The 27,559-nt window shown below is 48.3% G+C and overlaps 10 protein-coding genes across 10 annotated transcripts, besides 3 other annotated features; 7 read left to right on the top strand and 3 right to left on the bottom strand.

The window, feature by feature from the left end:
- Positions 1-1,003: 1,003 nt before the first annotated feature.
- Positions 1,004-3,331, top strand: ACLA_065020 (uncharacterized protein; the record flags this gene model as incomplete). The annotated part of the gene is made up of 1 exon (XM_001272295.1): positions 1,004-3,331. One exon carries the CDS (start codon positions 1,004-1,006, stop codon positions 3,329-3,331), a length of 2,328 nt encoding a protein of 775 aa, XP_001272296.1.
- A 620-nt stretch (positions 3,332-3,951) lies between these two features.
- ACLA_065010 (putative Ras family GTPase (Rab4b)) lies at positions 3,952-5,261 on the top strand (the record flags this gene model as incomplete). The annotated part of the gene is made up of 4 exons (XM_001272294.1): positions 3,952-4,014; positions 4,116-4,180; positions 4,272-4,306; positions 4,390-5,261. 4 exons carry the CDS (start codon positions 3,952-3,954, stop codon positions 5,259-5,261), a joined length of 1,035 nt encoding a protein of 344 aa, XP_001272295.1.
- A 625-nt stretch (positions 5,262-5,886) lies between these two features.
- Positions 5,887-7,087, bottom strand: ACLA_065000 (NAD(P)-dependent alcohol dehydrogenase; the record flags this gene model as incomplete). The annotated part of the gene is made up of 2 exons (XM_001272293.1): positions 5,887-6,813; positions 6,872-7,087. 2 exons carry the CDS (start codon positions 7,085-7,087, stop codon positions 5,887-5,889), a joined length of 1,143 nt encoding a protein of 380 aa, XP_001272294.1.
- A 1,315-nt stretch (positions 7,088-8,402) lies between these two features.
- ACLA_064990 (D-lactate dehydrogenase (cytochrome)) lies at positions 8,403-10,445 on the top strand (the record flags this gene model as incomplete). The annotated part of the gene is made up of 4 exons (XM_001272292.1): positions 8,403-8,670; positions 8,765-10,039; positions 10,104-10,279; positions 10,353-10,445. The coding sequence occupies 4 exons, from the start codon at positions 8,403-8,405 to the stop codon at positions 10,443-10,445; spliced, it is 1,812 nt and encodes a 603-aa protein (XP_001272293.1).
- A 395-nt stretch (positions 10,446-10,840) lies between these two features.
- On the bottom strand, positions 10,841-13,474 carry ACLA_064980 (Het-C domain-containing protein; the record flags this gene model as incomplete). The annotated part of the gene is made up of 5 exons (XM_001272291.1): positions 10,841-11,139; positions 11,189-12,751; positions 12,803-12,841; positions 12,911-13,083; positions 13,143-13,474. The coding sequence occupies 5 exons, from the start codon at positions 13,472-13,474 to the stop codon at positions 10,841-10,843; spliced, it is 2,406 nt and encodes an 801-aa protein (XP_001272292.1).
- Positions 13,475-13,652: 178 nt separating this feature from the next.
- Positions 13,653-13,694: a microsatellite.
- Positions 13,658-13,694: a microsatellite.
- Positions 13,695-14,672: 978 nt separating this feature from the next.
- Positions 14,673-14,707: a microsatellite.
- Positions 14,708-15,485: 778 nt separating this feature from the next.
- Positions 15,486-16,463, top strand: ACLA_064970 (uncharacterized protein; the record flags this gene model as incomplete). The annotated part of the gene is made up of 1 exon (XM_001272290.1): positions 15,486-16,463. One exon carries the CDS (start codon positions 15,486-15,488, stop codon positions 16,461-16,463), a length of 978 nt encoding a protein of 325 aa, XP_001272291.1.
- A 576-nt stretch (positions 16,464-17,039) lies between these two features.
- On the top strand, positions 17,040-18,915 carry ACLA_064960 (Clr5 domain-containing protein; the record flags this gene model as incomplete). Its single annotated transcript, XM_001272289.1, has 2 exons — positions 17,040-17,155; positions 17,253-18,915. The coding sequence occupies 2 exons, from the start codon at positions 17,040-17,042 to the stop codon at positions 18,913-18,915; spliced, it is 1,779 nt and encodes a 592-aa protein (XP_001272290.1).
- Positions 18,916-19,347: 432 nt separating this feature from the next.
- ACLA_064950 (WD repeat protein) lies at positions 19,348-22,267 on the bottom strand (the record flags this gene model as incomplete). Its single annotated transcript, XM_001272288.1, has 3 exons — positions 19,348-21,056; positions 21,117-21,886; positions 21,954-22,267. 3 exons carry the CDS (start codon positions 22,265-22,267, stop codon positions 19,348-19,350), a joined length of 2,793 nt encoding a protein of 930 aa, XP_001272289.1.
- Positions 22,268-22,771: 504 nt separating this feature from the next.
- ACLA_064940 (DNA-directed RNA polymerase core subunit RPB10) lies at positions 22,772-23,167 on the top strand (the record flags this gene model as incomplete). Its single annotated transcript, XM_001272287.1, has 4 exons — positions 22,772-22,807; positions 22,861-22,919; positions 22,980-23,066; positions 23,125-23,167. 4 exons carry the CDS (start codon positions 22,772-22,774, stop codon positions 23,165-23,167), a joined length of 225 nt encoding a protein of 74 aa, XP_001272288.1.
- A 1,717-nt stretch (positions 23,168-24,884) lies between these two features.
- ACLA_064930 (uncharacterized protein) lies at positions 24,885-27,021 on the top strand (the record flags this gene model as incomplete). The annotated part of the gene is made up of 4 exons (XM_001272286.1): positions 24,885-25,052; positions 25,112-25,213; positions 25,269-25,376; positions 25,429-27,021. 4 exons carry the CDS (start codon positions 24,885-24,887, stop codon positions 27,019-27,021), a joined length of 1,971 nt encoding a protein of 656 aa, XP_001272287.1.
- Positions 27,022-27,559: the final 538 nt, after the last annotated feature.

The following is a 27,559-nucleotide window of genomic DNA, read 5'->3' as shown; positions in this document are numbered from 1 at the left end:
AGTGCCAAGGTTTGAACCAAGTGGTGGTTTCATGCTGAAGTACTACCACGGTATCACCTCTTGTGGCCAATATACTTCTATCTTCGTGTGCCTATTTTCTCTAATTTGATCAGGATGATGGCAGATAGTGGTTACACTATGCATATAATAATTTAACACCCTGTAGATTTGACATTACCATCTCCTTTAGATGTTCTAGGAGTCTTGGATTTATATAGAAAGGACCAAACGTAAGCACGTCAAACGACATCTCCTTGCCTTAGGCAGCATTTATGGCCCAATCAAATCTGGATATTCTCACACACACATGCATCATCAGCTAAATTTGAGACAGGTTGAGTAACAAGTTTTATTACTGAAACCACGCATCCTTCATCATGGTTATTGATCACCGGTTGATCATTCTTCAGTGCTTGCTGTGACAGTGAGCTTGGGTTATGCTCTGCGCCAGTCTTAAGTTGACAGTTGTTCCCCATCCTGTTTTTGAGTCGCTGGAGGTTCTCCTCCTCCGATACAGCTCCCGGCCCGTGCAAAACATCTAGTATCCGATACCCGTACCCCACGCCACCCGCTTCTTGATTATCAAGAAAGTGTCGATGAAAATGGAAGAAAAGGATCAGAATCGACGGCGGCGCCGATCGTCGATATCTCAACACTTTCAGCGGATGTTCAATATCGACAAGCACGAGGCTGTGAGTTGGCTTGACCATTCTTTTACCCACCAGTACCCTTTCCCTACTCCATCCATCCACATCCCTCCTCCTGATCTATCCTGGGTCCCGCCCCAGTCAGGATTTTTCAAGAGTCTGATATTAATGCCTCGAAGCGAAGGCAGCATGAAGTCTGTCAGGCCCCGTCGAGTACGAATGCGAATGCCAGAGCCACGTCCGGCCAGCAGCGAGAAGGCACTAAAGACGGCGCTCACGAACCTCCATTCGATGGTCGAGTGGAAGATCAGTGCACGTCGCATCCTAGCAAAGTGAACCATGAAATATCCAGACCCATGAGTTCTAGGCCTAGCCACGCAAATCAGTCTGCATCTAGGGACTCATCAATTCAGCCTAGCGCTCGAGGATCTTCCACTGAACGGGACCAGGCACTCGACCAATTACAAAGATCCCCCGATGCCAATGAAAAGAATCATCAATCTGAGAGTTACGACCAGGTTTCCGCGCCGAAAAAAGAAAAACGAGTCACGCGACGTCTGGAAGCAGAAAGACTTGAACTTGAGAAACGTCTCCTTAAGCTCGAACAGGCTCAACTTTCTAGGGACCATACCTCATCCAAAAGAGAGTCGCGTCGCCTCACCAAGAAGCAGCCAATCGAAAGTTCCAGCAGGGGTTCCAGTGTAAGTGCAGATGAGTCCAGGTCATCCTCTAGGCGCTTCTCCGCCTTTTTCTCGAGTTCGAGGCGTACTTCAAGATCTCGAACAAGCGTGGCAACTGAAAAGGAGGATGATCATCTGACAACCAATGCATTTGGTACTAAGGAGACGCCGACAGACAACGCACCGACTCCACGAGTGGGTAACCCGCCTCTATTCACGAGTTTGCCTGAGCGTTTCAGTGCAGTAGTGTCTAAAGGACTAGCTGTGGAAAGTGATACTTTGTTGCAAAGCTTTACCCCACCGATGCAATCGCAGTCGCCAGTACCTGCAGTTGCGAGCCCGGAAGATGATGCCGGAAAGGCGGATGAGCGGCCGCAGAGAGACGGCGAGGGGAGAAGCGTTCCACGGACGTTGAAGCTTAATGCTGGCCAATCTGCTCAAGCAGGACAGAGAATCAACACTCAAGAAAGGTTATCATACACTCAGAAGCCACCTACGTCGTCTGATATGGACCGCGATTCGTTTGCAGCAACTTTGAACCTTGCACAAAGAAGCCGAGAAAGCAATCAAACCCACCACAGGTCTCTAAACCCGGCCCTGAATTCAACTTTCGCCCAAAAGGACGCGGCACAATCTGAGAATCATCATCAGCTCCGAGCTCTCGAGTCCTCAAAGTCTCGCGTGGTTTCGGACAAGGCGAACGGCGCAATGATCACCTCAGGCAGCTCATCAGCCAAGGCTCCAGCCAGTAATGCCTCACAAAAATTGCCAAGAATGACGAAGCCATCTCCTCTTGCAATCGGTAACTCAATAGGTAGTACCAGTTCCGAATCAGTCAATGGGAATAACAGGACTTCACCTGTGCGCAACTCGATCAAATCAAATGGCGCACGGCGGGTTCCTACTTCCCCACTGGTGACTGTTTCAATGAGGATACCTCCCACCGATGAATCTCTGCAAGTCCCGCAGCCTTCGGTCTCAAAGAAAATCGAAGGAATGCCCGCTCCTCATGCTCCTACAGAGCGAACTTCCTGGTCATTACATGGCGCGACATCGTCTGTATTGGGCCAACCGAAACCCTTCCCCAGTGACGCTCCACGACACTGGCAAAGCAATCGCTGGAGTAGGCATCCGGAGCCAATTGCTGACTCTGTTCAGGAACCGCAACCGTCAACTACACTGGGAAAAAAAGGATTTTATGCTCCATCGAATTATGGGCATGATAGTAAATCAGATGTGTCACTTGCCAATCAAGGAGAAGATAGAGATACCAGTGTTCTTCAGTCAGTGAAGATTGGTCGAGAGGACGGGAACCTACCAGAGCACAGTCCTCGAAGAAAAGCCGACTCTGAAGATACGGCCCCAGCGAGCAGCTCGTCTTCACGGACCTCGTCCCCAGAGCCTTGTTCGGAAGACTATAACACTGCTGATGAAGCGGGGTCTATTAAATCCGTGCTCAAAAGAGGGGGTGATCGTTCAGATCATCAACCTTCAAGCGCACCTGACACTTGTTCTATGCATGATGATCCTCGTATACGTCGTTTCACTCACGTGGAAGAGTATCCAGTTACCACGGTCTCTCGAGTTGAGGATTCTCAGCCGGACAGGCTAGCGAGAAAGTTGGGAGGTGCTGAAACGAGTCAACCGGTCATGAAGAACTTTGCGATTTGCTGTGCCTGCAAATCCTGGCATGAAATGCCAGCGAAAGTGTACTCCAAAGTCTCTAGCACTGAAGCCCTTCCGGTGCTAATCAAGTATGGTTCATCTGCTAACAAAAATGGTCAAAAGAAGAGCTCCAGGTTGACTCGTTCCACCACGAGCGTGTCTCGCTCCACATGGCCGAGAAAGTTGTCCACTAGCAAGAGATCCCCAGGAGAGCCACAGAAACCCCAGCTTACTGCCGGTTCATTTGCACAATGCTGCTGGTGTACCCACCACATGAACCGACAGTGCTGTGAAGGATGGACTGCAAGTGTACAAATGCATGAAAGACATCGTTGGTAGGAAAGCACTGTTCAGAGTATTTCATTTTGCTGTCTGTTGATTTCGTTGATTTTTTTCTTATTAACATCTGACCCAGGAAAACCTGGTGAAGGCTGTCTGTTTTTACTTACCTCAATATGTGATACAGAAACCAGTTATCTCTGCCTTATATATATGCGTATATTAGAACAAGCCTGATCATGAGCTATTATGAAACCTTCATCGCACAACGGAAGTAAGGTGTACCTTGATAGGCTGATAGGGAAATGGGTCAGATTGCTAGAATTCTATGACGAGACTTTACTTTGTCCATCATGCATGATTATCACCATTGAGATTAACGCAAGTTCTCCGGGCATAGATAAGGCACGGTAGACACTAAATAGACAGTTAATGTAGATATTACTTTGGGGAAGCGACTAGGAGCCAGCCCACTTGGCGGTGTTAGATACCCATGAGCTAATCCCGCGGCCTAGGGAGTTCAGAAGTTCAGACCAACTATCTAACTCATACTAATAATAATATGCATTCTCAAGGTTACAGCGCACAAGAAGTTCCCACATAGGATCCATCCTCGGCATACTTGTTCACTATCGTCTTTCTGTCATAATTCCAGCGGCCTTTACTGAGTCATCGATGCCATGGCGCGCCAAAGAGGTCTGTCGAATGCTTCATCATCCCCCTCACTACTCGAAGGAAACCAGGTACGAATCGCTCTGATGGCACTTGGCAGCACAAGAAAGATGTAGTTTCGAGCCTCTTTGGCCGATATGTCCTAGCGATTATTCTATCTAACGCAGCCCAGGAGCTGGAGAGTATGTATGATTATCTTGCGAAGGTGATTCTCCTTGGACCAAGCGGTGCCGGAAAGTAAGTTGCATCGCTTTTGGTGTTCCACTAGAAACTCCCCTTCCTACTATGCTTGTTGTTGTGGTTGCTTACACAAGATTCTTTACCGCAGATCATGTGTGCTACATCGATTTGTGAAGGACGAATGTACGACTCCTGAATGAGCCTGTCTCTATCCCTGGCTCCCCTGAGCTGGATAGTCGGCTCGCTAATGCATCATTCGCCTGTAGGGAGAGTGTTGTCATCACAGACGATTGGAGTCGAATTCTCCTCGAAGATTGTGAGGCTAGGAACCGGTCCCCGACGGACAAGGATCAAGCTACAGCTTTGGGATACAGCGGGTACAGAGAGGTTTCGTTCGGTCTCGAGATCATACTATCGGGGTGCTGCAGGCGCCATTCTCATCTACGATATCTCATCACATGCTTCCTTCACCGCGCTCCCGACCTTCTTGATGGATGCGCGCGCGCTCGCATCTCCCAACCTGACGGTTCTCCTCGCCGGAAACAAGGCGGATCTCGGATACGACTCTTTGACCCACAGCGACTTTAATGAGGACAATATGAGACCCCCCCCAACTCCCTCCAGTACCTCCAGCAAGCAATCATCTTTCCCACTCGATTCGGTGCCCGGTTCCGTTCGTTCCACTAGTCATTTTGGTACCGGAACCAGATTGACGGCGACATATGCACCTGATGGCCGCGAAGTTGGCACCGAAGAAGCTGCTCATTGGGCGGCTAAATCGAATATCCCCGTCGCTGTTGAAGTTTCAGCTCTGACAGGAGAAGGAGTGGAAGAGCTGTTTCATCGATTGGCGCGGATTATCCTTACCAAGATCGAGCTAGGGGAGATTGATCCCGATGATCCCCAGAGCGGGATCCAATATGGCGATGGTGGGCTTTATGGCCACGGTACGAGTGACGGTTCGAGTATCCGCAGTCGAATGACTATTGATGACAACGCGGTACAATTGCACCGCAGAAATACAAGGAGGCAGAGAGGCAATGGTGGAGTAAATAACTGGAGAAGTGGGATGGGAGAATGGGAAGAAGTCTTCCGATCCGGGAATTCGCCGCAGAAAAGGGGTGCAGGATGTTGCTGATATGCAACCTTTGAGTCGCGTGCATGCGCGGACTATTCCATCATACCTTTTCATTATCTCCGCCCGAATCACTCATCACTTTTCCCTACCACCTTGAGCCTTTAAACTCCCGGAATGTGTTGTACTCTGATCTGTGACGACGTCATCAGGTGACTTTCTCGCGTCTTGATCATCGACTCGGTCTGCAATTGCACTGCTGCAGCTTGCACGTTCGCCGCCTTTCAGTTTTCTTTCCAGTCAATCAATCCCGAATCCCGCAGAATGGTCATTCCAACAAGCGATACATCACATAATACCTTATACCCACGATCCATCAATCCCATAGGTTTGATACTCTTTGAATCTTGTTGCACGCAATGGCGCACTATATGCTAAAGCTTCTATTATACATACCGCTTCCTGACAGTCCTAAGTGGCCAAAGATATCCTGACATTGGGGAATCGCATGTTTTCATGACTTTTCTCATATATACATACATAATCGAAATTATAGTTGATTAAAGCGCGAGGCTAGGTTTCGACATCCGTGACCAGCATGCCTTCCTCTGTCCCGACATTCGAAAGGCAGGACGCCTGAATAGCCAGCTAGACCCGTCACCACAATAGACCATGGCTCTGAAACAAATCAATCACGCACCCCAGCAATGAGCGTCTTAATGCCTTTCCCAGCCTTGACTTCCTTAAAAGCTTGTTCTGCTTCCTGGAATTCAACGACCCCAGTGATGAGGTCCTTCACGTTGACCTTGCCAGATGCTACCAGGTCGACTGCAAGTTTATAATCACCACTTCCATACCGGAAACTACCCTTGATGGTCAGCTCTTTCGTGCAGGCTGCCATGATGGGAAAGTTGATTTCGTTGCGGCCCATGCCACCTTGGACGTATGTACCACCGGGGCGCAGAACATGGATGCCGGTGTGCACGGAAGGTTCAGCCCCTGAGGCATCGATGACTACATCTGCGCCCGGTCCCAGATCATTCTCCTCCCTCATCTGGTCCGCGTTGGCCACCGCGCTGACTTTGGCGGGCTCGAAAATTGCTGTTGCAGCATACTTCTTGGCGAAATCAAGTCGTGTTTTTTGAATGTCGACAGCGATAATTTTTGAAGCGCCAAACGCTCTAGCCACGGCGCAGCACAGAAGCCCCACGGGACCAGCTCCAAAGACAACCACTGATTCACCCGGCTTGATGCTCGCCTGTCTTGTGATGTGTACGGCGACACCGAGGGGTTCCATGAGAGCTCCCTCTTGCAGAGAGATGTTTTCTGGCAGCTTATAGCAGAAATCTTCGGGAAGAGGGTAGTACTTGGCCAGAGTGCCATCGTAAGGTGGGGTCGCCGCGAAAGCCATCTTCTCGCAAAGGTTATACTTGCCCGCCTTGCAGGGCTCGCATCTGCGACATGGAACACCTGGCTCCATGGCAACGCGATCTCCCACCTTCAAGCTTGTGACCGCCGAGCCGACCTTGGCGACGACACCTGAAGACTCATGCCCCAAAACCATGGGATCCTTTACGACGAAGTGACCGATGGCGCCATGTTCCCAGTAGTGGACCTAAGCACGCAGGACAGTTAGCCTTTGAATGATACCATTCGAATGCGTAGTCACGTACATCGCTGCCACAGATACCCGTGTACTTGACGTTTACAATGACATCGTGAGGATCTCTGAGCTCTGGGATAGGTCGATCCTCAAATTTAACCTGGTGAATTCCTTCGAGGACAAAAGAAAGGTTCTGACGGTCATAAGAGTTAGTTTTGTCTTTTGTTTGCTCTTTCTTGCTTTCTTTTAGACGGACGCGATGGTTCGGAGGCGTCGCATCGAACATACCTGGGGAGTGGTCGACGATGTAGCCATATCGTCTGTGTTTTCTTTGGCTTGTTGTTTTCTGAGCCCTTTATATATTATATAATCTCCTCTGAGGTTAAGGACGTGGGAGTGCGATGATGGATGTATATATGAAAGACGAAGAGGGAGAAAACGAAAGAGGGTTGCTTCAGACTGTTATACTTATATCACCCAGGCAGGAGCACAGGTCAACAACAGGTTAAAAAGGAGGGGTGGGTTTGGTTAAAAGAGAAAGTAGAATTACTTTGGAGAAGAAAAAAAAAAAAAGACAAGAGTGTCACCCCAATTACTCCGACCCAGAACTGCTGGTGGAAATCCGCTGTTCGAATCATTTTCCTGAATGATTATTCTGGATGATTTCGAAACGCAAAGGCTGAACAACGTCGCCCCCCCCGCCTGCTTGGATCTGGTGGGGGGAAGACTCCATTGCAGGTCGAAGTCCGGCGAAACTCTATGATCTATGGATAATGGATATATGGGATCATTGGGATGAGGGAAATTAACCGTCTGACGTTGTTCTATTTAGCCGGAATGCACGGGAGCCCGGGACATTCTCGGACTCTCGGTCGTTCCCCAGAACACGGGGTTATATAGATAGATAGATAGAATATACGGAGTAGATAGAGTGGTTCTGACAATTGACTACTGACTTCGGCTGGAGAAACGATGCCGATCGGAAAAGGGTTCTGTATTATATCATTATGGATTGACCACCAAACTACAGTGTCATAGCTGTTGCTGTGAGTTGTATATGAAGAAATCTTCCGGTGGGGGAACACCGGAGTAGTATTATTATGATTTATGGTGATTGTCTCACAATAATACAGCCACGCTCATCATATATCACTCTAGTCATCAGGGCCATCTAGATACTAAGTAGTCTAGTCTGCTGGTCTAAGATTTCTTCCCATCCCATGACCATAGTAATGCTTCATCTTGTGACCTCACAGCAGACTTAATATGAGAGAGAGAAGATTGGTCTCCAATTGTTATAGAACGTACAGTTGCTAATTTACTCTGTGCGTTGTATCTACCTGTTGATTCACCCTAGATGCATGTGCATAGATGACTAATGCAACGGCATAAGTAACATAGTGATGTTTGTCTCCTCCCAGCTTTTTTTCGGAGGACGGAGAGAGACTTGGACAACAATAATAATTGATCAATGCAGGCATTGCGACTGTTCAACATTGTCAAGCCAAGACAGTAGTATCATCCCTGATTGAGCTCTACAAAGCCTGGAATGACATCCCCATCGTGGTAATATTCCACCCATCAGAGATAGCCTTCGCAACATGGTCAGATCCAATGTCCTCCTGCCATGGAGGAGGGTGACTGCTCAAGCTGCTCAACCGAGAGCGACCATGCACCATCGGATGGTGCACCAGCAAAGACATTTTACGGCGACTGCTCAATTCCATGCAAGTGAGAAATCGCAATCATTTAAAAAGCAACTCTATGAAAGTACACAGCAACGGTTGAAGAGGGAGCGCGCAGAACAGGAACGATTTGCCCAGTATCAGACCCAGTCCCCTGGAGGCCGCTATGCAGCTTTGACATTTGGTATGCGATAAATTCCAGAACTTGTACCAGGCACATAATCTTCTTGTTTATCCCGTCGCTATACGTGCCCCGTATGCTAATCATGACCGATCAGCCTTAATTTTCTTCTCCACGGGTGCCTACTATCTCGGATCCTTAAAGCCTGCCAGTCTACCAACCTCGTCAACCACACCCCTCTCCGAACTCGAGCCGCCGCGTCACGACATCTCACCATCAAACCTTCAGGCTGCTTGGGCGGACTTTGTTGAGATCCTAGGGAAAGAGAATGTCTCCACTGAGCACGGTGACCTCGATGGACATTCCGGGTCGGATTGGTCGTCATACACATTGAAGAAAGACGAACGACCATTTCTAGTCCTGTATCCATCGACTACGGAAGAGGTTTCTCGGATTATGAAGGTCTGCCATCAACGCGTGATCCCAGTGACCCCTTATTCCGGTGGTACGAGTCTAGAAGGCCATTTTGCTCCCACGAGAGGAGGAGTTTGCATAGATTTTCGCCGCATGGATTGCATTTTAGCCCTTCACAAGGAAGACCTTGACGTGGTTGTGCAGCCTGCCGTGGGATGGGAAGAGCTGAACGAAGAACTCTCGAAAGATGGCCTTTTCTTCCCACCTGACCCAGGCCCAGGTGCTATGATTGGGGGAATGGTGGGTACTGGTTGCTCAGGGACTAATGCCTATCGCTATGGGACAATGCGGGAATGGGTTCTTTCATTGACTGTCGTCCTTGCCGACGGGACTATTATCAAAACAAGACAGCGTCCGAGAAAGTCAAGCGCTGGCTACGACCTCACTAGATTGTTCATCGGGAGTGAAGGCACACTGGGGCTCGTGACGGAAGCCACATTGAAACTGACGGTCAAGCCCAAGAGTCAAAGTGTCGCTGTTGCTAGCTTCCCCACCATCCAAAACGCTGCCGAGTGCGTCACACGCGTAGTCGAGGAAGGCATTCCAGTAGCAGGAGTCGAGATTCTCGATGACGTCCAAATGAAGTGCATCAATGACAGTCATACTACCCGTCGGCAATGGCACGAGGCGCCTACTTTGTTTTTCAAGTTTACTGGAACCCCTGCTGGAGTCAAGGAACAGATCAGTATGGTTCAAAAGATTGTTTCCAGCAGTGCTGGGAAGTCTTTCGAATTTGCTCGAGGGGAAGATGAAATGAAAGAACTCTGGAGTGCACGAAAGGAAGCGCTTTGGAGTGTGATGGCTATGAGACGAGGCCCTGAAGACCATGTGTGGACCACAGATGTGGCGGTACCTATGAGCAAGTTGCCCAGTATCATTGAGGCAACCAAACAGGACATGACACGAAGCGGTTTGTTGGCTGGCATCTGTGGACATGTGGGTGATGGCAACTTCCATGGTAATATCCTTTTCCTCTCCTTGCCGGTAGACGATGGCGTGAAACTGATGGCCAACATATATAGCTATTATTCTGTTCAATGAGGACGAAAGACAGACTGCGAAGGCCGTTGTACATCGGATGGTGAAGAGGGCAGTCGAAATGGAGGGCACCGTGACGGGCGAACATGGAGTTGGTCTTATCAAGCGAGACTACCTGGAGCATGAGGTTGGGGAATCTACGGTGGACGCCATGCGACGAGTATGTTTTCTTTTGATTGATTGAGGTTGAATTTGGAGTATGGAAATCTGTTCTGATACTGACTTGCTTCTAGTTAAAATTGGCCCTGGACCCTCTTCGGTTACTCAATTGCGACAAAGTTGTTCGAGTGGAGCAACCTAGGCCTGGGGAGCTCTCAAAGTGGTGATCAATGGTCCCAACTAGTGAGCATCCTACAGGAGTCCGTGAAAGCAAAAATTGACGGCGAAGGTGTGCAAGTTTCCAAGAGCTACCATACTTGCTCCCAACTTTGAAAGTGTGAATCCAAAAACCTCCAAATGCGCGACTGAACCTTGATTGGATGTATGGCCAACGGCCGGCAGTATTATGTCCCTAATACTCATATCCTCTTGACTCTCCATCATAGCGCCGTCCATGCTGAGGTCGCTGTTCAGCATATTCGTTGCTATCGCTGGACTCATCTCGACGATATCCCGCTCGAGCGCCATACTCGGGTCTTTCGTAATTACCATAGCCTTCTCCTTGACCATATCGTGGCTCAGAGCTTCAGCACCAAATAGAACGTCAGCGTCTTGGCTTGGTCTAAAATGCACATGCCGGGTATATGGACCACTTACCGGTCAGGTCTGCTGCTATCGTATGGTTCTCTGCCATAAGAAGGGTGATCGTTGTCATAATTGTAGTTTGACTCGGTGTTCTCGCTTCGAAACCCGCCCGTAAATCTATCCGTGTCCTGGGTTCTTCTTCCTTGGAACCCCGAGTTGTCATCATCGCCAGATCTAAGTCGGTCAATTCTCGATTGGTAGGGACCGTCCTCTTCCTCTCTCCCCTGGGAAGAATATCTTTCAGATGAGTCGGGGTCTTCAGGACGACGGTGATGTCTATGACTTGTGTGTTCGCTGTCATCTGAATCTCTGTCCCCCCGCGAACCATACCTGAACTGCTCTTCTGATTTATCCTGCCATTCCTTTCTTTCCTCCCCGCCTTCTCTCCGCGTGTAACTCGGCGTGTCGTCCGCGCCTTCCTGCCACTGCTTACGCTGGTACCTGTCCACCTCGGAATATTGACTTTCTCCTTCGGTTTCTCCCCCGAACCGTCTCCAGTCTCCCTGGTATTGTTCCGTGGGTTCGGCATCATCATAGCGAGTTTCATATCCTCCGTTATCGGGCTTACGGGAACCGGAATCCCCCTGCAGCATTGAGCCAACTTGGCTGGCCAGTCTGCCAACCAAACCCCCAAGAGATCCGCCACCAGCAGCCTCCGAAGCGATCCTTCCAAGACCGCTAGTGTCTGAATTATAACCGTTGTTGGGTTGACTTTGACCTCGGTGAAGCGTCAAAGGCTTGCCACATCCATGACCCGAATCGTGCACCCCTTCCTTATGATTCTTGCCCTCGAAGACACCGTCACGAGAAAGCTGCTCTCGGAGACTTTCCTTCTCAGCCTCATCCTTTCCACTCCACCATTCCTCAACGGTGCCGAACATGATTCGTCGTGCATCAGATGCACCGTCCTCGCCATACTGCCGAAGAGCCGGGTGATGAAAGACGCCAGTAACAATCCTATCAATGGTTCGGTCAACATCGATGTCTTCATTGTCCCAGCACTCCATCAGCTGTGGCACCGTCCATTTGACCACCTGAGATGCGATTCTGCCAGCTGGTTCGTTTAGAACATTTGAGAAATGATCTTTGGAGAGCATGGAATGTGTGGGATTGGAAGAATCATCATCGTCAAACACGATGTGTTGCTGTGCCTGGCTGCTTTGAATGATTTCGGAGGATCCGGTCTGAAGTTCCGTCTTGACCTGCGTGATGATCGGGAGAATATACGGAGCAAGGACAGCGAAGACAAAGACGTTAATTTGCTCTTGAAACTGGTCGATCAGCTCCGGCAAGACCGGAATCTTCTCGATTGCGCGGTTGATTGACTTGATGAGGTTATCATGCCACTCAAGGACGGGATAGACCTGTCGATGCACATCGTCCAGGTACCGCGTCCACTCCTCTGGCTCTCGGGGACTGATTTCTTGATTGTGTGCCTTGGCATCTTCGGCCTTCGTTTTGAACTCATCCATCTTGCCGGCTTGATTATCACGGTCACCGATCAAGCCTTCGGGGATCTTGCTCAGTAGGTCCTGGATGAAACTCTGCGAAGGGGTTCCATTTTGAGATTCATTGATGACTCCTTCCAAACACTGGACCTCGGATTGAGTTGTTTTGTCGGACAGCTCGCCCAGCACTGAGTGAAAAAAATCGACTCCGCCGAAAGTGCCCGTGACGATGGGGTACACATAATCCTGCACGCTATTTACTTCAAGCTTAGTATTCCGCCCAACATGGGGGAAGATTATCGACTCCCCCAGTTCGATTAGACTCAACTCGGTGTAATTTGAGTGCGCCGCATAATCTTCCAAACAATGCAGCCCTGTACCAAGTAAACGGAGGGCTTCATGGAGATCCTCATCGTTCCGAGACCTGGCATAGCGACGTCCTAATTCGATAGAGCGTTTGAAAACTCGGCGAACCAACCCTGCAGACGTACCAATGCCAATATTTTCGTTAGCTATGTAGTTCTTGAGGCCTGTAGGTTATGAAATATTGGATATGTCAGCTCTATGGCATAATGAGTTCAGATTTAAGAGTTCCGCACCGGTGCTAGGATCGATCGATAGCTCTCGCTCCTCATCAATAGGACCTCTCAATCGACTATCATAGCGTCGAGCATCCTCCCCATCAGCGTAACCGAGAGGGTTATCAATATGCTCCGTGGGTTCGTAACATCCCAAACGCTCTGTGGTCACCTCGAATTCTTTGGTTCCATAGCTGAGGTTTTATTTCATTAGCGAGTGACATCAGCGCTGGCTGTGAGGCTGTCGTCTTACCCGAAACTCAAGAAGCCTAATACCCATATCAAGATCCGGATTGCTTCCGTGCTGACATATTTCAGAGTGCCAACATCGACGGCCTGGCTGTAGTCTCGAAGCCAATTTCCAAAATACACACGCTGGACATCAAGCTTGCTGAATTTGCGTCCTCCAGCGACACGGGCCAAGAACAGAGTCAACAATGTATCTTCAATGTCGCCATGGCGCCAATTCTGACCCTCCACTCGAGAGATCGATGCGATATTACCAGCACCAAAGGCATGCACTTTCCCCGACAGCAACAATACAAGAAGGATGGAAATGCCAAAATTCTGAAAGCTGACCCTCATGTTCAGAGCAAGTCACAGCGGAGAGCCACCCAGTGAAATTGGTATTGTCCAAAGTGTACAAAGTGTGCAAAGCAGCAGTTCAGGGACTGCTTTCTTTTTCAATCTTTTCTTGCTCTTGTGTCTTCTAGGACAAACCCAGTGCCTCAAGACTGAACAGGGACACGGGAACGATACTACCAGATGAAGAAGAGGAAGAAGAAGAAGAAGAAGAAGAAGAAGAGGGGTCTCTAGCTGAAACCAAGAGGGGTATTGTCGTCTGCATTCTAGACAGGCTTCAGAGTGCAACAGTGAACAGTCGACACTCAACACCATAACCAAACAAACATCATTGAGACTTTGAGCACCCCGCCATCAGTTTCATGTCCCCATCTCTAGTCGGAAAATGGAAGCGATTAGCATCTAAGCAAGCATAGTGGATTAGTTCATTTCTGGATCGGCCTCACAGTTGTCCATACGTCCCGATGATAGACGAGAAGGAGAAAGCCTAGTGTGTTGTTGGTGGCTGTTAGGTTCTCCCTTAACATCTTGGCGAATTGGCAGTGCCAACCACTGAAGGCTGACTGTCATGATACAGAGAAAGTGAGAGAAAGTATCTAGATAAGAATGAGTGCAGTGGTTGAGTATTAGGGTATTGGTAGATGATAAAAGAAAAGAGCCAAAAGAGTTCGTTTTCCAACTATCTGTAGATTCTGTAGATAGATAGATGGAAAATTGAGTCCGCATTCGGAAAATATTGTGTCCTCCCAGCGATTCCCAGCCACCAGATAACCAGAACAACTCAAAAGGAATATAGATGGGTGGCAGGCTGGACTTGATACATAGACTATCCAGATAACTACTCCATAGATGGACTAAATTATATCACCATTAAACAGACGCATACCAAGATTGGTTAATAAATTGTACCCTGTCTGAAATACTTCACCGCTGTCTTTCCGAAATTCTAGTAGATAGATGCCGGTAACTGGTTAGTGGTTAGTAGGTATTTTAATTAGTTACTACTCCGTACTTCCGTAGTTTGTAGGTAATATCTACTACGGAGTACAGAGTACTAGATACCTACTACTAGACTACTACGGAATACACAGTACTCCATGAGTCCATAAGTCCATAATCCATATCCGTATGTCCCGTTACTCCGCAATTTTGCACTTCCCTCAACTTTCCACTTTGTCTCTTCTTTTCTCATTTTTTTTTCTCTGTCTGTCTTTCTGTCTATCTAATTGTCTGTTTACTCCTGCACTTTACTGATGATTTGATTTCTATCTCAATCATCCCCCTTTCTCCCTGAGAGCTTGAACTTGCGTCCGTGGTTGTCCCTTGCTCTCATACCACCCTTGCCAAGTCTCATGCTGGTGTATCTTCTGATGGTCTCGGCCCGCCACTTCTTTGCATAATATTACCCCCACTACTACTTGCTTTATTACTTCTGGTAACATTGGGCATAAGGTCAGACTCGCTGCTCTCAATATTACTGTTCTCAATTTCAACGGCTATTCTTAACCCTGCTCTCTCTCTAACGAAACTATGAGCTTCTAGCTTATTTGTGACGAACCGAGCCTTTCCTGTGCGACAAGCCGAAGCATTCCTAGGGAATTCTCGTGGTAGAGGGAAGGAGAAAGCCGTTTCCATTGAGCATCACAATTCTATGGGCTGGAGGAAAGTCACTTCGCTGGAACTTCCAACACCTAACATCGCCAAAGATTGTGAGATTCAGTGATTTGGGGTTTAATAATCTATTATCTGCCGTTATTTACCATGCATGCTTGATGATAACAGCTTCTGAAGGCGCCGAGTCGAATCGCCTCGCCATGATACTGGAGTGCTGGTTCACTCATCGGTTCATATAAGCGATTGTATTATCCCCCACCGGCCCTCACCACCCATCACCGTTCAACAGTTCCAGGATTGACTTAACTACTCTATTCTCTTGGCGGGGTCAGTCGTATCGACGAGTGAATATCACCCATAGTCGAAGAAAATCATCGTCCCAGAAAGCGGTACATACATCATGCCTTCCCCTGGGCGGTTCTCTCGCGATGATTCTGCATTGGTGTCAATTGACCTCTCACGATCATCATTTGAGGGGAAAGGATTGAATATCTTCACGAATTCGGACGTGCAGGGTTATCAAAGCGGTATTTTCCCCAGGTCTACCGCTAGGGGAGCAGTTTCCGGGATGAAATCCCGGTCTATCAGTGGGACTTCGTATTTTTCGATGGCGAGCACCACAAGTACAGACAAACCTGGCTTGCATTCCTCTCAATCAATGCGCCAGGCGCCAGGCGTTTATACAAACCAATTGAGTCAATCTTCCCAGGCGTCCGTCATCGAAAGCGATAGCTCTGAAGAAAAGGACTCAACCAATCCAGCTTCATCAACTCGATCCACAGGTGATCCCTTTCATTCATGGGGTCGTAGCTCTTCAACACAGACTCCGCGATTGTCGCTGCAGATGCATGATAGTTCATTCACCAGATTACCGGGTATATCACAAACAAACTTGACTGGGCGGTCATCCTTCGGTTATGCACGAGAAAACGGCAGTTCTATTGATGCAGCCTCTCCGGTTTCGCGATCATCCTTGGATTTCGTTTTTCGTTCCAGGACGCGGACCAGCATGGATCCTATCTCTCGTGCCGCTACAATACAAGCAGCACGTCAGGCATTTGAGGAGAAAGAAGCAGCCAAAACACGCAAGTTTGAAGAGCAGCAATTGAGGGCAGAGGAGAGACAAATGAAGCGCAAAGAGAGACAAAATCCGCGCCCGCCAGTGAAAGGTGAAGAGAGCCAGGGGCGAACCTCCACCGACGTATTGTCCGAAAAGCCGAGTGCCGTTGAAGAGCCCGATTACTCCCCATCCATATCACAGCCTAGATCGAATTCGGGCTCCTGGAAATCCCAATCTAGGAATAGCTGGATGCTATTCTTGACATGGCTACGAACTAGAATTTTCAAGATGCGGCGAAGGATGCGGAGTCTAGGCTGATTTCTCCTAACGTTTATTTTGATCAATAGTAGTTGCAATATGAAACCTAGTATCCAGTGGCATGCTGAGACCTTTATCCGAGAAATCGTGTGGTCACTGATAGATTTAGTATGCTCCCACGAATAAAGACACCATCTAACCAACATCTGAGTTACCTTTGGGGGCCCTAATGTCTGTCTTAACGATAGCCTATGGGCAATTGATACAGAAATATTATGCTTGTTTCATTTGATTTAGAAAAGAAGGTCTTGCAAGAGCTTTTCGAAGAAAGGTACAGGGTACTTCGTCTGGGGATGGGTGCATGTGCTTAGTAATACTATCAGACCTACAACTGCAGCTTCTGTGACGCCCAGCTGTCGGAGCCACTCTACGGTATTCCAGATAACTCACCATTGAATTACTGCCACGACAGTTGCCCTCGACTACGGTGTCCAAGAGCGACAATAGGTGCCTTTTTCCTCTCCGGACGGCAACATCGTCCGATTCGTTTCCTCCCATCTCCTCTATAACTGGGACCTAAGTCCGTATCTGACGGCGCACCTCCATTCGGGTGAGGTGCGTCTTGAACTGTTCATCATGGTTTACGACTGGGATGGTAAACGGGAAATATGCTATCAGATGTACATCGAGGATAAAAAGGCCCTCGAGGAAATCATGGAATATATGAGAGATGTATACCAGTTTTCACCTAGGTAAGCGCTCAACCGACCAACCTAGATCTTTTTCATTTCTGCAAAATTTTTGTAACATCTCATCATTCACTCTGCTAAAAATTCATCTTTGTTCCAGTAAGCGTGCATTTCAAACCCAATTCAAACGATGGGGCTTTCCTTCCAAACAAAATCCGGCGCACAAAAATACAGAACTTGTTGCGCGTGTCAAACAGCTCTGGGAGTGCAATACAAGTCAGCGGGATATGCTCCGAATATTAACCGAAGAGGGCTTCGAAATCAAAGAAAGGGAGCTGATGCGAGTGCGTGCCAAAAATCGATGGCTTCTCCGTGTGCCCAATGGAATGAAATCTCAAGCGGTTTTTCGACCCTCCACGCAACTTCCAGAAGACGAAGGACTTCTGGCACTTCAGCAGGAAGTATACAAGAACGCAGAAACGTTCTACGATCCTCAGGCTCTTCGCCCCGAATCCGCAGCGTCGCATCCCTCATCGCCCAGTCTTTCACTCGAAGTAATGGCGAAGCGCAAAGAGCGGCTAGAGCGCCTGAAAGCAGAGAGTGCTGAACGCTGGGCTTCCAGGAAGCGACGGCGGCGTACCCGGGGATGGGCTGGGTTACCTGCCGACCCCCCTGGACCCCCACGGTTCCCTTCTGAAACCACCATCGATGAGAGTAAGAAATATCTGAATCTAGACAATACTATATACCGTCAAATAAGAGACCAATTCCAAAGGATCTGTGAGGAGGCAGGCTTCATCAAAAAGACAGTTGCTGGACCAGAGAGATGGCAGGAAGCCAAAAACAAATTAATTCAGGAGTCGGAACATCTTCGGCGTGTGTTTTGGCAAGACCCTCATCAACTTGATGCTAAAGCCCTCGCTCTCGACGTTGTGTGTACGGATGTCACTAAACGGATGAGGACATTGGAGAGGCGTATGACCATTGCCGAAGCGAAGAACGCTCTTGGGATCAACCCAGAAGAGAGCCGTCAGATACGAAACGCTTTTTACAATACACTGAAAGCAGATCATTTCACGAGCAAGCTGGAGGCTGGGGATGAACATTGGAAACAGCTCAAGGAGCGATGGATTCAAGAATCCGAGTTGCTCCAGCACATTCTCACCCCCGGTTCGGCAGATGCTGAGCATTGCACGAAGTTGAAAGCCCTGGAAGTCTTGTGCCGTGATGTTATGAAGCGACTACGTGATGATCAAACAAAACGAGACCCGTCTCGTAAGAAGTCCGCCCTTCGCTCCGAAAGCTCTATATCGGGATCTGCGAGTGCGCATGACAGCGGTGCATACAACAGTAGCATTACTAATGGAATTAGCACCCTAGCTTCGCAGGCTCTCGCCAGCGCCCCCATGACCTCGGGTGATTTGAATGACATGCAAATAGACCCCTCACTCTTACAAGCGGCGAACGACACCTCCTTTACTTCGACAGCTCATCATGACACTGGGAGCTCATATGAATACGTGAACCCCATAATAGAACCCAGTGCGCTAGCTATCCCGGCGTATTTTCAAATCAGTCTCCAAAGCCAGCTGCACGGGGATTTCAAACCATGGGTTGAGAAGCTCGCCACAAGATCTGTCGCTGAGTTACGCCAACTACTCGCTTCAAAGTATCCTGATTTTGTCGTCACGAAAATTGTGGGCATCGATGAAGATGATGATGGAAATGAGTTTGCTTTCCTTATCACCGATGACAATGAACTTGAAGCTTACTTGACACATGTGCATGGTCGACGAGCATCCTTCATCTTCAGTTTAGCTTAGACCTGTCATTAAATGATCCGCCTTAATGTACTTAATACTTCAAATCGGACACAATACAACCTAAAGCTCGAACCTTAGCACTAAAGAAAGAAACTTCTATCCTTCCTTGATTTTGTATACAACGTTGATGGAGTATGACAATGCCAATAGAAACTGGTCAGGAGCTGACGAAGCGCGCTGATAACGAGCTGCTCTTGAATTGTGATATCAAGACCTAAATATATCGGACATCGGTGGAGATCATGGAAACAGCACGCAAATAGCACCAAGACAGAGCACCCAGGACTGCAGGAGCTAGTCATCACTAGCAAACTACAATGGACTGCCGGCATGCATGGAAATCAGACATGCACAAAAACAACTAATACCCAGAGCATCGTGCGCACCGTGGTCGAAATCAAAGGCATGAATAAGAAAGTACCCTATTTGATTTCAGCTCCTTGCGAGGACCTGCACTACACTCTTGAAAAGAATGCTAGCTGGCGGCAGGACAAACGGAGGGACATCGTTGAAAACCCCAGGCAGCCCGTCTGATCGCTGAAATGAAGAGTCATCATTCACTGCAATTGTCGACGCTTCGGGGCGACTATGGCGTTTGGCGTGGCGAAACTGGGCGTCAAACAAATTTCCTAGCCCATGGCTTGTTGAAATCACATCGGCAGGTTGGATGGCAAGCTGAGAGGATCTCTCTGGGCGACAAGCTCGTTGCACATTGGCCGCAACATCCACAACGACGTAGTCGTCGGAAAACGGGTCCGATAGCAAAGATACCGGAGAGTAGTTTAACGGCAGCTCTGAAAGTAACGCCAAAGTCTGAATATCATAGATTCGTATAGTGAATTGAGATTTGGGGCAATTTTGAGCACCAGTCGGTTGTTCAGGATATTTGGCGACCACAGCAAAATTTTGTGATTTTGGGCTCACTGCAAGAAGAGAAATTTCGTCGAGAGCCGTGGACAACTTGACTGCTCTGATCACATCGCCAACTGTGTCCCAGATGCACACCGACTGCTTCGAAAGGATAACCAGGTAGCGACCTAAGAACCGAGCTGCACGGGGACGGTCCGCGTACACCCCAACTCTGCTGAAGTGGAGCCTGCAGTTTTGCACATCCACCAAAGCAACAAGACCCGAAGTCGGACCAGATTCAGACTGTAAGCATATTGCAAGTACTGACCCATCCTGAGAAAACCCCATACAGGCTGCATTTGCAGACCCTAACTCGAAGCCAGGGATTTCGCCCTTCAGATTGATCATGCCTCGGCACTTCCATGCCTGGATTTGAAACTCAGGATGCTTGGTTTCAATTCCACTGCGGTGTCTGTGAATAGGGCACCAGAGGCGGAGTACCGCATCGGCCCCCAGTGTTGCAAATTCGTCATGGCATGGTCGTGACACGAGATCTAGAATGGGAACAGAGCCGCCATTAACTGAATGGGGGGCATCTATACGTGTGACCAGCTCCCACGTACTGGAAGATTCCGCCCACCTCCAAAATTTGAGAAACGTCTCTCGGTGGTCAGCACGGCTACTCGACTGATCAATGCCATGTCCAATCGCTTTAGCATCCTCCTGGTGAGGTATCCAGTCATCAACAGTGGCCATCCAGTCCCCAGTTTGGCAAATATCTAGATGCCGCACATCTGGGGGGGTTATCTTTGTACCTTCCGGACTGGTTCTCAGCGTCGTGGCATTAGTGCGCGCGAGAGCCTGTCGGTGAATCTGGTTGCTGTTGCGAACATCAAAAGTTTGTAGCACGCATGAGTTAGCTACAGAATGGGACTCCCGTGAGACTTGGCGGTAAGCTGGGACAGCAGCCACTAGTCGATCTGGCTGCCGTGGATGCAATAAAGCTGCAGGAGACTCAAAGGAAACAGATGATCGCGACAAAGATGCGACAGTTGGGCTAGATACCTTCGGACACAGTTGCAGTCCAGTAATCGTGGCATACGGTTGAAGCTCTGTGGCAGACAATAACATGACGCAGTTGTCAGCGAGCTTGAGAATATATGATTTACCCGATGCGGAAACGACTAGGTTGCAGATCGGTGAAGAGAGATGAGGGAGAAACTGTTTTCTTCCCGTATCCAACTGCCACAACACTATAACGGACTCGTCACCACCTGAAATTATGTAGTTTCCTGGAATCTGTTAATATACCATGTTTGGCTGGAATTTTGGGGGCTAGAGTCATATCATACCATCGGAGGACCAGCGAACGACATTGACGGGTCCTCTATGCCAGTGCAATCGTCTGGGGGCTAGAGCCTTGCTGTAAGCCTGGTCACTTGCGGCTTGGGGGACAAAAGCGAGGAAATCATGATAAACCAGGATGGAGCCATCCGAGCCACCCAAAACAAGATCCATCTTCTCCAGGGTTTGAGTCTGAGCATCATCTGCTCTGACTCGATTATATGCCGCACTTGCCTGAATGTCGATACAAGTAGGATAAACGGGGAGAAGCATTTCTCTCCACGAATACCGAAGAGATGACGGATCTGACGGTTCTAAAGTCCTGGTCCCGAGCAGGAGGTGCTGATCAGCCCATGCGATGACTGCTTGGCCTGATCCGAATACTTTGAAATTGTCTATTCGGTGGCCTGTCTCAAGGATGATAGTATCGTTTGCATCCTCGCAGGATATGAGTGTGATAGCAATCTCTCTCTTGCCGACCTTCCGTTCTCGAGAGGTAAATAGCATACTACTTTTGCTTGTGGACGACTTATGAATGCATAATTCGGCATGGAGCGTCTCAGCTGCCATATCCCGAGATAAAATTTGATCGCCTGAAAGCCAGTCCCATTTGCTCACGGTGCCTGTGGAAGTGATAATGTAGAGATGTTGCGGGTCCTCGGGACAAAGCCTGTAGCCGACGATTCGTCCAGCAGGATCCGTTTGTAATGTACGAATGCGCCGCGAAGTTGCAACCGAATAAACGTGAATTGCTGTTTCTGTCCCAAGAAGAAGATGCCTATTTTATATCGTTAGAAAACTTCGTACGACATCAGAACCGTCTGGGCTTTCCTGGTAACACTCACTCTTCGTTCGAGGTCATAATCGGGTCAATATTGCTATATTGCCCCGCTACTGGGCTTGATAAGACCCATTGCTTGACCGGGGGCTTTCCCTGCTCATCGTGGCCATGCGCCGAAGCCTCTTCTCTGACTGACATAATTTTTTGAACTATATTTTTCGCATCTGGCATCTTCGAAGCAACTGATGTCGTGCTCTTTGCAGCCTGGCCTTCAGACCTAGAGAATCGACGACGCTTTACTCCATCCTTGCCGGTCCGTGGTGCATCAGTAGTCCTGGATCTTTTGGCATGCCCTGAGGAAGAGGCTGGCCCTGGCATGATCAAAGGATGTGACACGAGCAAAAGTCCAATTGAGTATCTGCTCTCGACGATTATGCTGAGATTCTGCAACCAAATGGTAAAGCGGGTCCGAGAAAATATAACATTAACGACAGCTGGATGATCTATGCAAGATTTCTAGTGCATCAACTTTTTTCTCTCACTTCTCTTTTTTTTTTTTCCCCTTCTTTCTCACTGGTCAGCTTCCACCGCCATTGATAACAGTCCGTATCAGGGGCTAGTTTGTAGATAGTTAGTCAGTATTTCAAATTGGAAATTAGTGGGGCCGCAGCGAAAAAGTTATTCTTATCATCATCCTTCTTGTGATCTTTCAGCAACCCAGCAAGCAATATACATTCAGAATTCAAGCAAAAAAAGATATTCATCCTTTCATCCTCGGCCGCGTTAGGTTGCGCCCGGCAGGTTCAACTGTGGAACTTAACTCCTGTGTTTGTCTCATTCTATTGATTTGATATATCCCACACGCAAGAAACAGTCGCAACAATGATTATTCCTGTTCGTTGCTTTTCATGTGGAAAGGTACGCAGAGCCTCGCCTCGTCGCTTGCTATAACTTCTACTGATGTAACTCAGGTTGTTGGAGATCTTTGGGAGCGCTACCTACAACTACTTGACGAGGGTATTCCGGATGGGTAAGCTCAGACTTTCTCGCCTTCGTTCTTCGGATATCTTTACTAACGGCTACTGCCAAGTGACGCTATGGATCAGCTGGGTTGCAAGCGATACTGTTGCCGCAGAATGATCATGACACATGTTGATTTAATTGAGAAGCTTCTTCGGTAAGTGCACAGATGGTATTCTGTTACACGTGTAGCCTGGCTCACGCTCAGTTGATAGCTATAATCCAGCAGAAAGAGATCGGGCGAAGTCACAGATATGAGACATGCCGCATTTAACCACATCTTATGTCGAAGCGCCTTCTTCCTTGCATCCAACTCATTCAGGACGATCCGGTTTGCGGGCTTGTCGCATGAGAAAGAATATTCCCACGCTGAGCAATTCTGGCTCACGTCCATTCCACAAACTACAGATTCCGGTACTGATTCGTACTTGGTCGCTGTCAAACGATATTGTCTGTTCAATTACGATGGATATTGATATTTTAGGACCGTCAAGCTCTCCAATATGACGACCATCATGATTTCTGGAGGATACAGGGGAAAGAAGTGAACATCTATTGCGATAGATTCCATTGTTTTAATCTCTTTTTCTCCTGTATTTTAGCCGCCTGGGTCTGTATTTACTGATTAACTAGGTCTCAGCGCTCTAGATCAATGTCATCTAGGTACGTCCTATACCATATACTCTGAGGGACACATACAATCGTTGCAGATCCATGTGGTGTGACGAAAGATTTTCAGGCGTCGATGCTACCAATCGACGAAAGGCAATTTTCCCAGCTAGGAAGCGCTGAACAAATTCCATCTGGTGTTGATCAATTATTCCGGAAGCTATGTGAAGGAAAGTCGCTTAACGTATCCAAATTCGAACATTATCTCGATGTGGAAGCGTAGACACGATTGTTGGTGATGTTCTTCGTCCCAGTCGAAGTTGTTCAGGTATCCAGAATTTGGAATTTGACCCACATTGCTTTCCAATGTGCTTACTAGCTATTTTAATAAGTATCTGTGAGCAGCGAGTCGTGTCGAACGCCGGCCTGAGGACAAAAATCAGGCCAGTATTGCTTGCTTGGACCAAGCGGAACGATGAGAGGTTTGGCCATTTCGTAGTCCATCTATAAGGACGGGATTAGTCCTCACTACTTACTCCAAGCCGAACGTGGCCGTTGAGACGACCTGGGAATCGATGGAGAAAGGCCAAATGACTGGAGATAGATATTGAATGCTAAAAGTCATACTCCGGATAAGATACTTCACTGAAACATATATGGTCTCTGGCGTGAATGTCAGGCCCTTTGGGTTTACTGGGGTTTGGCATAATTCCTTGCTCATGGCAGGCAAATACTCCTTAAGAGGGACAACTTTCCATCCACGACACAAATATTTGTGTCATGGCTTTGTTGTACTATACCAACACAAAATAGCACATCTTCTGTTAGAAAAATGCCAGCCTTGAAATCAAACTGCTAGGTGTTGGTTCTAACCGGTATTGGTTATCCCAGTTAATTATCTAACATTTTTGGTGCAACTATAGTAGGCTGAGCTAGGTACTTCATGCTTTCACTATAATCAAAGAATAGGCGCCCGGAACATCGAGCGGGGGCTCTTCAAGCTGCCCTTCTCTGGTGACTGTCTGACAGCCTCCCTGTGCGGGAATAAACAGTCTATATGCAGCTGCCCCCTCCCTTCTTGCTTAAAGACACTGGTTCGGGCATTGTTGATGTTGTCTTCATGAGATATCACCCGCCTTGATTTGTGCTTTGAGCTTCAGAAAAGGGTACGGGGTAACGGAAGTCAACCCTCTCAATAGTCCGCTGCAATATTTGGCTGGTACCAGAAGCATCATAACTTCAAAACAACAGCAGCTAATTTATCTTCGTCTCTTGGGATAGTAAGAACCTGATTCCGGTGTACATAATGCTCTAATGTATATGCTGATATGTCTGATGGCAAAGCGACATATAGAGACACTACTCCATGGTGGCAGATATGAAGGACACTTCGCTCCGAGCTCTGCCATACAATGCGGCTGAAATCACCGAATATGACAATTTGAACAATTGTGACGAAATAGAGTTGACTCCATCTGCGTCAACCATGTTGCCTGGGCCGCAAGCTCAAAGCAATACCCATCCCGAACTCAGGGTGAGTATAATCAGGTCTGGGAGTGATGATAGCCACCGTTGACTTGCGTCACGCTTAAGATACGTACGGCACCATCCTATGTCGATGGACTGAGAGCACAACTGGATGAGGATGAGCCTCCGCAGTCTGTTATCCATGCTCCTCCAGGCTTTGCACAATTTGTGAGATTGACGCTATTCACCAGATCGACATCCTGCTAACAACTCACGTTCTAAGATGGGCAACGGTGATACCTCTAGCACGATGGAGAGAGATACAAAATTTGTGAATTCTGGGGCCGCTCCAGAAACCCCACTCAAGGGCCAGGGTGATAGAACGCGAAAAGTGCGTTGGTATTCTTGAATCCGTGAGTGGGCTGCAACTGACCGCAATATAGAAACACGCTACCAGCTTAATATCGCCGTCTCCTTTAACGACCAGTATTGCGCCCGCACAGGACTGGTCAGAACGGGCTACCCCTCGAGCCCAAACGAGGCAGGATTTTGAAGGGATTGACGTGCAGTCTCATTTCAATGACGTTAATGGGGAATTTCACCGCTCAAGACAGAGTGTGATTGAAGACGTGCCTTATCAGGAATCCGTCAATGGTGGTAGTTCAATTATCCTGGAGCCTGGACATTATGAAGCTTTGTCTCCAACATTAAATGACACCTCTCACACACTCGACTTCGCAGCTCGCCATCTTTCTGATGGCGAGGCGGAGATGAAAGCTCTTAAAACAGCACTTGCCGAATGCTGGACACTCTGTAACACATTGGCCAAGCTAAGCTACATACATCGCGGTCGTCTTGCTGACACAAGTGACTCCGCCTGCATACAAGAAAATGCTTGGACATCCTGTTGGAGGTTATGTCAGGGACTGTATGAAAGTCAAAAAGATGAACATGCCTCGCAAGTCAATCCAATGTTGGATCTTTGCCGTGACTTCTGCCAGACTCTATTTGAGGCCCGTGTGCGTGACAATGAGCTTGCAGATTCGGTCCTCCGAGTCAGCTTTGAATTAAACAATCATCTTTTCAATACACATGATCGAAACCTTCCTGAGGCCTTCCGAGAGAGGACATTGGATTTTTACATCACCCTGTGTCATCGTCTAATGAAACAGAGGACTCGCATGTCGGAGACTGACTCTCTCCTGAAGGCATGCTGGTCCCTGGCTGAGATGCTTTTCACCATTCGCCAGAGTAAGAAGGAGGGAAGGCGAATGGATGAGGAGATATTCAGCTCGGCAGTTCAAGCTTGCTGGGAGCTTTGTGATCTTTTTCGCGAGGGATGGACACAAAGGAGCTTGCGTTGCTCTGACCGTGGAACTCCACGGCCCAGTCAGGCGGCTTTTCCACGTGTTATCCACCAGGCTCAGCCACCCGGAATAGGTCCTGCAGATGAGGTTACAGGTCATCAGGGCAATCCTGAAACCCCGACGACCATTTTCGACGAAACTGCTACATTATCGCCCGAAGAAGCCCCGCCCCAAAATATCTTCGTTCTTGGGCAGAGTGTGGATCGTAATGTACACAAAAGATGGCCTTCGAACTCCTCAACTCTGTCAGGCCAAAGTCAGTCTTCCGAACAAACATCTTCGACATACACTATAAAATCTCCATCATCGAATGATCTGACCCTGAAATGTATCAAGGCTCTGGTTGTCAAGGCTGCATTAGATACTGGTTTTCAACCTGGAGGGGCACACAGTCTCCTCGCTTTTGTTAAGAGTCTTCCGTCGGATGCATTCGGATCGGCGCCGTGGCAAATGTCTCTTCTCAAGAGTTATAGGAGGCTATTGACGCTTGACCCAGCGTTCCGTAATGCCGGAGCTCAGCCTTACCGGAGTGCTGGGGATATAGCCAATGCGGTACATATCACAGTACAAGGCGGCCGGCATCCATGGTTGCAAGATCTATATCGCCTAGTCTTCGGCTTTCATGTAGAGGAAGCCTCGAGTCGGGAAAGCAATACGCCTCAGACATAATCCATGCTCAACCAAGGATCTTGTTAATGTTCTATGGTTTACAAGGGCTCTCAATATGCCTCCACCTCGCTTACTTCCGCATGATGATCGGTGTCTAATCTAAGGGAATGTCTAGAATTGCTGAGCGAGATTTGAAAGAACGCTTGTCGATACCTTTTCCACTCACGGACGGGCTCCTTCGTATAAATGATTTTCTATTTCAGTGTCATGGTTCGAGTTATTCCCACGTAGTGAACATATCTCCTTTGTCCTATGCGGCTGTCGTCACTGGGAATTTTGAGGTCGTATCCCCCCTTCTGAAACGACTTTGCGTCCTGTTAGCGATCTTCTGTAATATCGAGGGCCAGGCCGATCACAAGGCATCGATTGTAGCCTTAAAAAAAGTGCTTAATGTGCCGCTGGCGGAGTTTTCCTGATGTTTATTGATGGGGCATCCTATTAGACTCATGTAGGGGATAATATCTGAAAGAGAGTTTAACCACAACCCGAGACGCATGGTGCTTTAGACACAGGTACTCTTGGAGTATAGGTTCTTACT

Source organism: Aspergillus clavatus, genomic scaffold (genome assembly GCF_000002715.2).
Source record: "Aspergillus clavatus NRRL 1 1099423829799 genomic scaffold, whole genome shotgun sequence".
In the NCBI taxonomy this organism is placed as follows: Eukaryota; Fungi; Ascomycota; class Eurotiomycetes; order Eurotiales; family Aspergillaceae; genus Aspergillus; species Aspergillus clavatus.
Note: the sequence above shows the minus strand (reverse complement) of the source record. Positions and strands in the feature narration are given on the sequence as shown.